This window comes from Engystomops pustulosus, chromosome 2, assembly GCF_040894005.1.
Source record: "Engystomops pustulosus chromosome 2, aEngPut4.maternal, whole genome shotgun sequence".
Taxonomy (NCBI): Eukaryota; Metazoa; Chordata; class Amphibia; order Anura; family Leptodactylidae; genus Engystomops; species Engystomops pustulosus.
The window spans coordinates 252,221,376-252,234,007 of record NC_092412.1 but is presented as its reverse complement, the minus strand read 5'-3'; the positions used below and the strand labels follow the sequence as shown (position 1 = coordinate 252,234,007).

The following is a 12,632-nucleotide window of genomic DNA, read 5'->3' as shown; positions in this document are numbered from 1 at the left end:
GCTGTCTCCTCTCTTCTGTCTGATCTTCCAGGAGACTTCTTCCATCCATGACTCTCTGCGGGTTTATAAAACAGACATGGTCGGCATCATCCTATATAATCCTCACACCTGACCCTCACATACACAACTGACCACACTGTGCCCCCGCATATATATTATATATATATATGCCTCACCTCACAAGTGACCACACTGTTCGCCTACGTATATTATATATACCCCTCACACCACAACTGACCGCACTGTGCCCCCACTTATATCATATGTACCCCTCACACCACAACTGACCACACTGTACCCCACATATATCATATATACCCCTCACACCACAACTGACCACACTGTGCCCCACATATATCATATATGCCCCTCACATACACAACTGACCACACTGTGCCCCCGCATATATATTATATATATATATGCCTCACCTCAAGAGTGACCACACTGTTCGCCTACGTATATTATATATACCCCTCACACCACAACTGACCGCACTGTGCCCCCACTTATATCATATGTACCCCTCACACCACAACTGACCACACTGTACCCCACATATATCATATATACCCCTCACACCACAACTGACCACACTGTGCCCCACATATATCATAAATACCCCTCACACTACAACTGACCACACTGTGCCCCACATATATCATATATGCCCCTCACACCACAACTGACCACACTGTGTCCCCACATATATCATATATACCCCTCACACCACAACTTACCACACTGTGCCCCCACTTATATCATATATACTCCTCACACCACAACTGACCACACTGTACCCCACATATATCATATATACCCCTCACACCACAACTGTCCACACTGTGCCCTCACATAGATGATATATACCCCTCACACCACAACTGATCACACTGTCCCCTACATATATCATATATACTCCTCACACCACAACTTACCACACTGTGCCCCCACATATATCATATATACCCCTCACACCACAACTTACCACACTGTGCCCTCACATAGATCATATATACCCCTCACACCACAACTGACCACACTGTGCCCCCACTTATATCATATATACTCCTCACACCACAACTGACCACACTGTACCCCACATATATCATATATACCCATCACACCACAACTGTCCACACTGTGCCCTCACATAGATGATATATACCCCTCACACCACAACTGACCACACTGTCCCCTACATATATCATATATACTCCTCACACCACAACTTACCACACTGTGCCCCCACATATATCATATATACCCCTCACACCACAACTTACCACACTGTGCCCTCACATAGATCATATATACCCCTCACACCACAACTGACCACACTGTCCCCTACATATATCATATATACCCCTCACACCACAACTGACCACACTGTGCCCCCACATATATCATATATACCCCTCACACCATAACTGCCCACACTGTGCCCCACATATATCATATATACCCCTCACACCACAGCTGACCACACTGTACCCCCACATATATCATATATACGCCTCACACCACAACTGTCCACACTGTACCTCACATATATCATATATACCCCTAACACCACAACTGACCACACTGTGCCCCACATATATCATATATACCCCTGACACCACAACTGACCACACTGTGCCCTCACATATATCATATATACCCATCACACCACAACTGACCACACTGTACCCCCACATATATCATATATGCCCCTCACACCACAACTGACCGCACTGTGCCCCCACTTATATCATATGTACCCCTCACACCACAACTGACCACACTGTGTCCCCACATATATCATATATACCCCTCACACCACAACTGACCACACTGTGCCCCCCACATATATCATATATACCCCTCACACCACAACTGTACACACTGTGCCCCACATATATCATATATACCCCTCACACCACAACTGACCACACTGTGCCCCCACATATATCATATATGCCCCTCACACCACAACTGACCGCACTGTGCCCCCACTTATATCATATGTACCCCTCACACCACAACTGACCACACTGTGCCCCCCATATATCATATATACCCCTCACACCACAACTGACCACACTGTGCCCTCACATATATCATATATACCCCCCACACCACAACTGACCACACTGTACCCCCACATATATCATATATACCCCTCACACCACAACTGACCGCACTGTGCCACCACATATATCATATATACCCCTCACACCACAACTGCCCACACTGTACCCCCTACATATATCATATATACCCCTCACACCACAACTGACCACACTGTGCCCCCACATATATCATATATACCCCTCACACCACAACTGACCCCACTGTGCCCCCACATATATCATATATACCCCTCACACCACAACTGACCACACTGTGCCCCCACATATATCATATATACCCCTCACACCACAACTGTACACACTGTACCCTCACATATATCATATATACCCCTCACACCACAACCGACCACACTGTACCCAACATATATCATATATACCCCTCACACCACAACTGACCACACTGTGCCCCACATATATCATATATACCCCTCACACCACAACTGACCACACTGTACCCCCACATATATCATATATACCCCTCACACCACAACTGTACACACTGTGCCCCACATATATCTTATATACCCCTCACACCACAACTGACCACACTGTGCCCCACATATATCATATATAACCCTCACACCACAACTGACCACACTGTGCTCCCCACATATATCATATATACCCCTCACACCACAACTGACCACACTGTGCCCCCACATATCATATGTACCCCTCACACCACAACTGACCACACTGTGCCCCCACATATATCATATATACCCTCACACCACAACTGTCCACACTGTACCTCCACATATATCATATATACCCCTCACACCACAACTGACCACACTGCACCCCCACATATATCTTATATACCCCTCACACCACAACTGACCACACTGTGCCCCCACATATATCATATATACCCCTCACACCACAACTGACCACACATGTATCTTATATACCCCTCACACCACAACTGACCACACTGTGCCCCCACATATATCATATATACCCCTCACACCACAACTGACCACACTGTGCCCCCACATATATCATATATACCCCTCACACCACAACTGACCACACTGTGGCCCCACATATATCATATATACCCCTCACACCACAACTGACCACACTGTGCCCCCACATATATCATATATACCCCTCACACCACAACTGACCACACTGTGCCCCCACATATATCATATATACCCTCACACCACAACTGTCCACACTGTACCTCCAAATATATCATATATACCCCTCACACCACAACTGACCACACTGCACCCCCACATATATCTTATATACCCCTCACACCACAACTGACCACACTGTACCCTCACATATATCATATATACCCCTCACACCACAACCGACCACACTGTACCCAACATATATCATATATACCCCTCACACCACAACTGACCACACTGTGCCCCACATATATCATATATACCCCTCACACCACAACTGACCACACTGTACCCCCACATATATCATATATACCCCTCACACCACAACTGTACACACTGTGCCCCACATATATCTTATATACCCCTCACACCACAACTGACCACACTGTGCCCCCACATATCATATGTACCCCTCACACCACAACTGACCACACTGTGCCCCCACATATCATATGTACCCCTCACACCACAACTGACCACACTGTGCCCCCACATATATCATATATACCCCTCACACCACAACTGACCACACTGTGCCCCCACATATCATATGTACCCCTCACACCACAACTGACCACACTGTGCCCCCACATATATCATATATACCCTCACACCACAACTGTCCACACTGTACCTCCACATATATCATATATACCCCTCACACCACAACTGACCACACTGCACCCCCACATATATCTTATATACCCCTCACACCACAACTGACCACACTGTGCCCCCACATATATCATATATACCCCTCACACCACAACTGACCACACATGTATCTTATATACCCCTCACACCACAACTGACCACACTGTGCCCCCACATATATCATATATACCCCTCACACCACAACTGACCACACTGTGCCCCCACATATATCATATATACCCCTCACACCACAACTGACCACACTGTGCCCCCACATATATCATATATACCCCTCACACCACAACTGACCACACTGTGCCCCCACATATATCATATATACCCTCACACCACAACTGTCCACACTGTACCTCCAAATATATCATATATACCCCTCACACCACAACTGACCACACTGCACCCCCACATATATCTTATATACCCCTCACACCACAACTGACCACACTGTGCCCCCACATATATCATATATACCCCTCACACCACAACTGACCACACATGTATCTTATATACCCCTCACACCACAACTGACCACACTGTGCCCCCACATATATCATATATGCCCCTCACACCACAACTGACCACACTGTACCCCGCAAATATCATATATACTCCTCACACCACAACTGCCCACACTGTGCCCCCACATATATCATATATACCCCTCACACCACAACCGACCACACTGTACCCAACATATATCATATATACCCCTCACACCACAACTGACCACACTGTGCCCCACATATATCATATATACCCCTCACACCACAACTGACCACACTGTACCCCCACATATATCATATATACCCCTCACACCACAACTGTACACACTGTGCCCCACATATATCTTATATACCCCTCACACCACAACTGACCACACTGTGCCCCACATATATCATATATAACCCTCACACCACAACTGACCACACTGTACCCCCACATATATCATATATACCCCTTACACCACAACTGACCACACTGTGCCCCCACATATATCATATATACCCCTCACACCACAACTGACCACACTGTGCCCCCACATATCATATGTACCCCTCACACCACAACTGACCACACTGTGCCCCCACATATCATATGTACCCCTCACACCACAACTGACCACACTGTGCCCCCACATATATCATATATACCCCTCACACCACAACTGACCACACTGTGCCCCCACATATCATATGTACCCCTCACACCACAACTGACCACACTGTGCCCCCACATATATCATATATACCCTCACACCACAACTGTCCACACTGTACCTCCACATATATCATATATACCCCTCACACCACAACTGACCACACTGCACCCCCACATATATCTTATATACCCCTCACACCACAACTGACCACACTGTGCCCCCACATATATCATATATACCCCTCACACCACAACTGACCACACATGTATCTTATATACCCCTCACACCACAACTGACCACACTGTGCCCCCACATATATCATATATACCCCTCACACCACAACTGACCACACTGTGCCCCCACATATATCATATATACCCCTCACACCACAACTGACCACACTGTGCCCCCACATATATCATATATACCCCTCACACCACAACTGACCACACTGTGCCCCCACATATATCATATATACCCTCACACCACAACTGTCCACACTGTACCTCCAAATATATCATATATACCCCTCACACCACAACTGACCACACTGCACCCCCACATATATCTTATATACCCCTCACACCACAACTGACCACACTGTGCCCCCACATATATCATATATACCCCTCACACCACAACTGACCACACATGTATCTTATATACCCCTCACACCACAACTGACCACACTGTGCCCCCACATATATCATATATGCCCCTCACACCACAACTGACCACACTGTACCCCGCAAATATCATATATACTCCTCACACCACAACTGCCCACACTGTGCCCCCACATATATCATATATACCCCTCATGCCACACCTGACCACACTGTGCCCCCACATATATCATATATACCCCTCACATCACAACTGACCACACTGTACCCCACATATATCATATATATCCCTCACACCACAACTGACCACACTGTACCCCACATATATCATATATATCCCTCACACCACAACTGACCACACTGTACCCCACATATATCATATATATCCCTCACACCACAACTGACCACACTGTACCCCACATATATCATATATATCCCTCACACCACAACTGACCACACTGTGCCCCCCATATATCATATATACCACTCACACCACAACTGACCACACTGTGCCCCCACATATATCATATATACCCCTCACATCACAACTGACCACACTGTACCCCACATATATCATATATATCCCTCACACCACAACTGACCACACTGTACCCCACATATATCATATATATCCCTCACACCACAACTGACCACACTGTACCCCCATATATATCATATATACCCCTCACACCACAACTGACCACACTGTACCCCCACATATATCATATATACCCCTCACACCACAACTGACCACACTGTGCCCCACATATATCATATATACCCCTCACACCACAACTGACCACACTGTACCCCCACATATATCATATATACCCCTCACACCACAACTGACCACACTGTGCCCCCACATATATCATATATACCCCTCACACCACAACTGACCACACTGTGCACCCACAAATATCATATATACCCCTCACACCACAACTGACCACACTGTGCCCCCGCATATATCATATATACCCCTCACACCACAACCGACCACACTGTACCCAACATATATCATATATACCCCTCACACCACAACTGACCACACTGTGCCCCACATATATCATATATACCCCTCACACCACAACTGACCACACTGTACCCCCACATATATCATATATACCCCTCACACCACAACTGACCACACTGTGCCCCCACATATATCATATATACCCCTCACACCACAACTGACCACACTGTGCACCCACAAATATCATATATGCCCCTCACACCACAACTGACCACTGTACCCCACATATATCTTATATACCCCTCACACCACAACTGACCACACTGTGCCCCCACATATATCCTATATACTCCACCAGCTGTGGTCAAAGGGTTAAAACTCAAAGGTTTGTGCGGATTCTGGGTGCTAACAGTGTGCTACTGCTGCAATGTGCAGCAAAACCCATGTCTGTATGACGAGAGCTCGCCCTGTGCCCTTTCCACACATGCTTAACAGCTCCATTCAGTAATATTACGGCAGGGAGCATTTAGGGGTTAATATACTGGGCCACTAATGTATTATATATACTGGCCTCCTTAATTATTTAATATACCGGGCCCCAAATAAATTAAGCGTACTGTCACACATACCAGTAGCATAGGGGGCTGTGCCGCGGCCTGATCTCATTCGCGTTAACAGTGAAACTCGTGTCATTGTTCACGCAAATAGGTTCGGGCCGAGGCACGGCCCCTGCGCTGGCGCTGGAAAACACAGCGTTATTGATACATGTGACCACACTCTTAATATATTGGGCCCCGCCTCAATTTATTTAATATACTACCCCCCTTGTCAACCATTTTATATATTGGGCCTTAAATAATTAATAAATATACTGATACCCCCCCATAATGAATTATTGAATACACTGCCCCCCCATAATGAATTATTGAATACACTGCCCCCCCATAATGAATTATTGAATACACTGCCCCCCCATAATGAATTATTGAATATTCTGCCCCCCATAATTAATAAATATGCTGCCCCCAAAATTATTGAATACACTGCCCCCCATAATAAATTATTTAATATACTGTCCCCCATAATTAATGAATATACTGTCCCCCCATAATAAATTATAGGATATACTGCCCCCCCATAATAAATAAGTGAATATACTGCCCCCCATAGTAAATTATAGGATATACTGCCCCTATCATAAATTATAGGATATACTGCCCCCCATAGTAAATTATAGGATATACTGCCCCCCATAATAAATTATAGGATATACTGCCCCCCCATAATAAATAAGTGAATATACTGCCCCCCATAGTAAATTATAGGATATACTGCCCCTATCATAAATTATAGGATATACTGCCCCCCATAGTAAATTATAGGATATACTGCCCCCCATAATAAATTATAGGATATACTGCCCCCCATAGTAAATTATAGGATATACTGCCCCCCATAATAAATTATAGGATATACTGCCCCCCATAGTAAATTATAGGATATACTGCCCCCCATAGTAAATTATAGGATATACTGCCCCCCATAATAAATTATAGGATATACTGCCCCCCATAGTAAATTATAGGATATACTGCCCCCCATAATAAATTATAGGATATACTGCCCCCCATAATAAATTATAGGATATACTTCCCCCCATAATAAATTATAGGATATACTGCCCCCCATAATAAATTATAGGATATACTGCCCCCCATAATAAATAAGTGAATATACTGCCCCCCATAATAAATTATAGGATATACTGCCCCCCATAATAAATTATTGAGTATACTGCCCCCCATAATAAATTATAGGATATACTGCCCCCCATAATAAATTATAGGATATACTGCCCCCCATAATAAATTATTGAGTATACTGCCCCCCATAATAAATAAGTGAATATACTGCCCCCCATAATAAATTATAGGATATACTGCCCCCCATAATAAATTATAGGATATACTGCCCCCCCATAATAAATTATAGGATATACTGCCCCCCATAATAAATTATTGAGTATACTGCCCCCCATAATAAATAAGTGAATATACTGCCCCCCATAATAAATTATAGGATATACTGCCCCCCATAGTAAATTATAGGATATACTGCCCCCCATAATAAATTATAGGATATACTGCCCCCCATAATAAATTATAGGATATACTTCCCCCCATAATAAATTATAGGATATACTGCCCCCCATAATAAATTATAGGATATACTGCCCCCCATAATAAATTATAGGATATACTGCCCCCCATAATAAATAAGTGAATATACTGCCCCCCTAATAAATTATAGGATATACTGCCCCCCATAATAAATTATTGAGTATACTGCCCCCCATAATAAATTATAGGATATACTGCCCCCCATAATAAATTATAGGATATACTGCCCCCCATAATAAATTATAGGATATACTGCCCCCCATAATAAATTATTGAGTATACTGCCCCCCATAATAAATAAGTGAATATACTGCCCCCCATAATAAATTATAGGATATACTGCCCCCCATAATAAATTATAGGATATACTGCCCCCCATAATAAATTATAGGATATACTGCCCCCCATAGTAAATTATAGGATATGCTGACCCCCATAATAAATTATAGGATATACTGCCCCCCATAATAAATTATAGGATATGCTTGCCTCCCATAATGAAGGCTGCCTGCTCCCTCAAGTAATTATTGTATATATTCCGCCCCCGGGCCCCAACATCTTTTACTGCTGTTAAAATAAAAAAATCTTGTACTCACCTCTTGCTCCGGAGTCTTCATCCTTCTTGCCGCGGTCGGGCAGGAAATGGTGCGCGGCCGCGTGATGACGTCAAAGAGCGATGTGCGCCGGGGTTGTTCTTCCGGCCACATCGCTCCAGTAATAGTGCTCGAGCGGCCGGAAATGGCCGCATCGAGCACTATAGTATCGCGGGCAGGGGCTTCCTGTCCGGATGGACGGAGGCTCCTGCATTACTGCTGGGTGTTGGCCGGGGGCCCATGGTGGCGCCGAGAAGATTGTCATTGGCGCTATTGCAGTGCCAGGCCGGGGCCTCTGCAAAATAGTCCGGGTCACGGGGCCCGGCGTTGGTGCTACAATAGCGCGAATCGGACTCTGGGTGTCTGGGACAGGGGCCCACCGGGGAATACCCCGGCCCCCCGCCAGGCCAGTCCGAGCCTGGATAGATAGAGATAGATAGATAGATATGAGATAGATAGATAGATATGAGATAGATAGATAGGAGATAGATAGATAGATATGAGATAGATAGATAGATAGGAGATAGATAGATATGAGATAGATAGATATAGATAGGAGATAGATAGATAGATAGATAGATAGATAGATAGGAGATAGATAGATAGGAGATAGATAGATAGATATGATATAGATAGATAGATTGATATGGATGTGATCATGTATGTAGTGGATGAAATGATCTTTGTTTGGTTCCATTTCTATCTATTAGATGGAGTCATGGAAGTCGTCTGTAAGAGTCCATTAGGCTTCAGAGTCATTCTAGACCCTCCACAGATCAAAACACAACACTCCGAAACACATGGAGTCATCACTGAAAAAGGTCGATGGCTTAATCATTCCCTCTCTCCGATGTGTACCTTCCAGTTACAAGAAAAAGCAAAGAGTGAGATAAGTGTCGCAGGTAAGTGTCCTTCCCTCCATCCGGCACATTGCCCTTTACTTCATACAGTTCATGATAAAGCCGGCATCTAGTGAGAGTTTCTGAGAATTTATCTATTTACACCCTGTATAGCCCCGGGATTTTGGCGCACGCGAACGGATTGCGTAGCATCGGCGCCGGCATGCACGCGACGGAAATCGGGGGGCGTGGCCGAACGAAAACCCGACGGATTCAGAAAAAATGCGGCATTTAAGAAAAAAAAGTGTTGCGGGACTTGGGCTTACCTTCACCAGGAATAGGCCGGTTAATTTCAGGGCATTCCGGCGGGCCTTGGGGAACTTCAGTGCAGCAGCGCCACCTGGTAGACGTCGGAGGAACTACCTTAATGAATCCCGGCCGGACCCGAATCTACCGCAGAGAACGTGCCGCTGGATCGCTAATGGACCGGGTAAGTAAATCTGCCCCCATTCCTGTGGTGGATCGTACAACTCTCCTGTCGTGGGGGGAGAAGGAATTGTACATTGTTCTTTTTATATGTCGCCGTGGGCAATTATAGGAAAGATTACACAAAATTGCAAAAGATCATAAATATTAACTTTTTTACATTTGCCTTTTTTGGATTTTCTGTAGAGAAGGATGAAGAATTTTCCATAGAGTGTGAAGCATCCGGAGCCCATAAACCTACAATAACCTGGACTGATGAAGGACGTCCCATAAGTAGAGAAGAGAAGGAGAACATCACAGGAGACGTCATCACCGTCACCAGCACCCGGCACCATGCGAGGTCCACATTCCCCAAAGACAAGAATATAACGTGTCATATATCCTACAACCAAAGTACTGGAGGTATGGAAACTAGGACTGGATACAATAGGAAGAGTAAATCATAGGATCCCAGTATAGATAAGGTTCAATACATGTACAAGTTCATCAAGCACAACCTATATGTTTACCGTATATACTCGAGTATAAGCCGAGCCGAGTATAAGCCGAGCCCCCTAATTTTACCACCAAAAACTGGGAAAACCTATTGACTCGAGTATAAGCCGAGGGTGGGAAATGCATTGGTCACAGAACCCCCCCCCCAGTATATAGCCAGCCAGCCCCCTATAGTATACAGCCTGCCCCCAGTAGTATACAGCCTGCCCCCAGTATATAGCCAGCCAGCCCCCTATAGTATACAGCCTGCCCCCAGTAGTATACAGCCTGCCCCCGGTAGTATACAGCACTGCCCCCAGTAGTATACAGTACTGCCCCCAGTAGTAAACAGCACTGCCCCCAGTAGTAAACAGCCTGCCCCCAGTAGTATACAGCACAGCCCCCGGTAGTATACAGCCAGCCCCCAGTAGTATACAGCCAGCCCCCAGTAGTATACAGCCACCTCAGCCTGCCCCCAGTAGTATACAGCACAGCCCCCAGTAGTATACAGCCTGCCCCCAGTAGTATACAGCCTGCCCCCAGTAGTATACAGCTTGCCCCCAGTAGTATACAGCTTGCCCCCAGTAGTATACAGCCTGCCCCCAGTAGTACACAGGACTGCCCCCAGTAGTATACAGTACTGCCCCCAGTAGTATACAGCCTGCCCCCAGTAGTATACAGCCAGCCCCCAGTAGTATACAGCCACCTCAGCCTGCCCCCAGTAGTATACAGCACAGCCCCCAGTAGTATACAGCACTGCCCCCAGTAGTATACAGCACTGCCCCCAGTAGTATACAGCACTGCCCCCAGTAGTATACAGCACTGCCCCCAGTAGTATACAGCTTGCCCCCAGTAGTATACAGCTTGCCCCCAGTAGTATACAGCTTGCCCCCAGTAGTATACAGCCTGCCCCCAGTAGTACACAGGACTGCCCCCAGTAGTATACAGTACTGCCCCCAGTAGTATACAGCCTGCCCCCAGTAGTATACAGCTTGCCCCCAGTAGTATACAGCTTGCCCCCAGTAGTATACAGCACAGCCCCCAGTAGTATACAGCCAGCCCCCAGTAGTATACAGCACTGCCCCCAGTAGTATACAGCACTGCCCCAGTAGTATACAGTACTGCCCCCAGTAGTATACAGCCTGCCCCCAGTAGTATACAGCTTGCCCCCAGTAGTATACAGCTTGCCCCCAGTAGTATACAGCACTGCCCCCAGTAGTATACAGCTTGCCCCCAGTAGTATACAGCCTGCCCCCAGTGGCCATACTGGGTAAAAAATTACTTCCCCACTCCAAATATCGCTATTAAAATATAGCTGATAAATCTCTGGATTATATTTTAGCTGTA

General features: G+C 45.7%; 1 protein-coding gene across 1 annotated transcript in view; it reads left to right on the top strand.

The window, feature by feature from the left end:
* LOC140119628 (uncharacterized) overlaps positions 1-12,632 on the top strand; it is a 128,274-nt gene that overhangs the window by 92,801 nt on the left and 22,841 nt on the right. The window contains exons 5-6 of the mRNA XM_072138862.1: positions 10,197-10,388; positions 10,998-11,213. Of these exons, the coding sequence (XP_071994963.1) occupies positions 10,197-10,388; positions 10,998-11,213 (408 nt within the window). The remainder of the gene's footprint in view (positions 1-10,196; positions 10,389-10,997; positions 11,214-12,632) is intronic.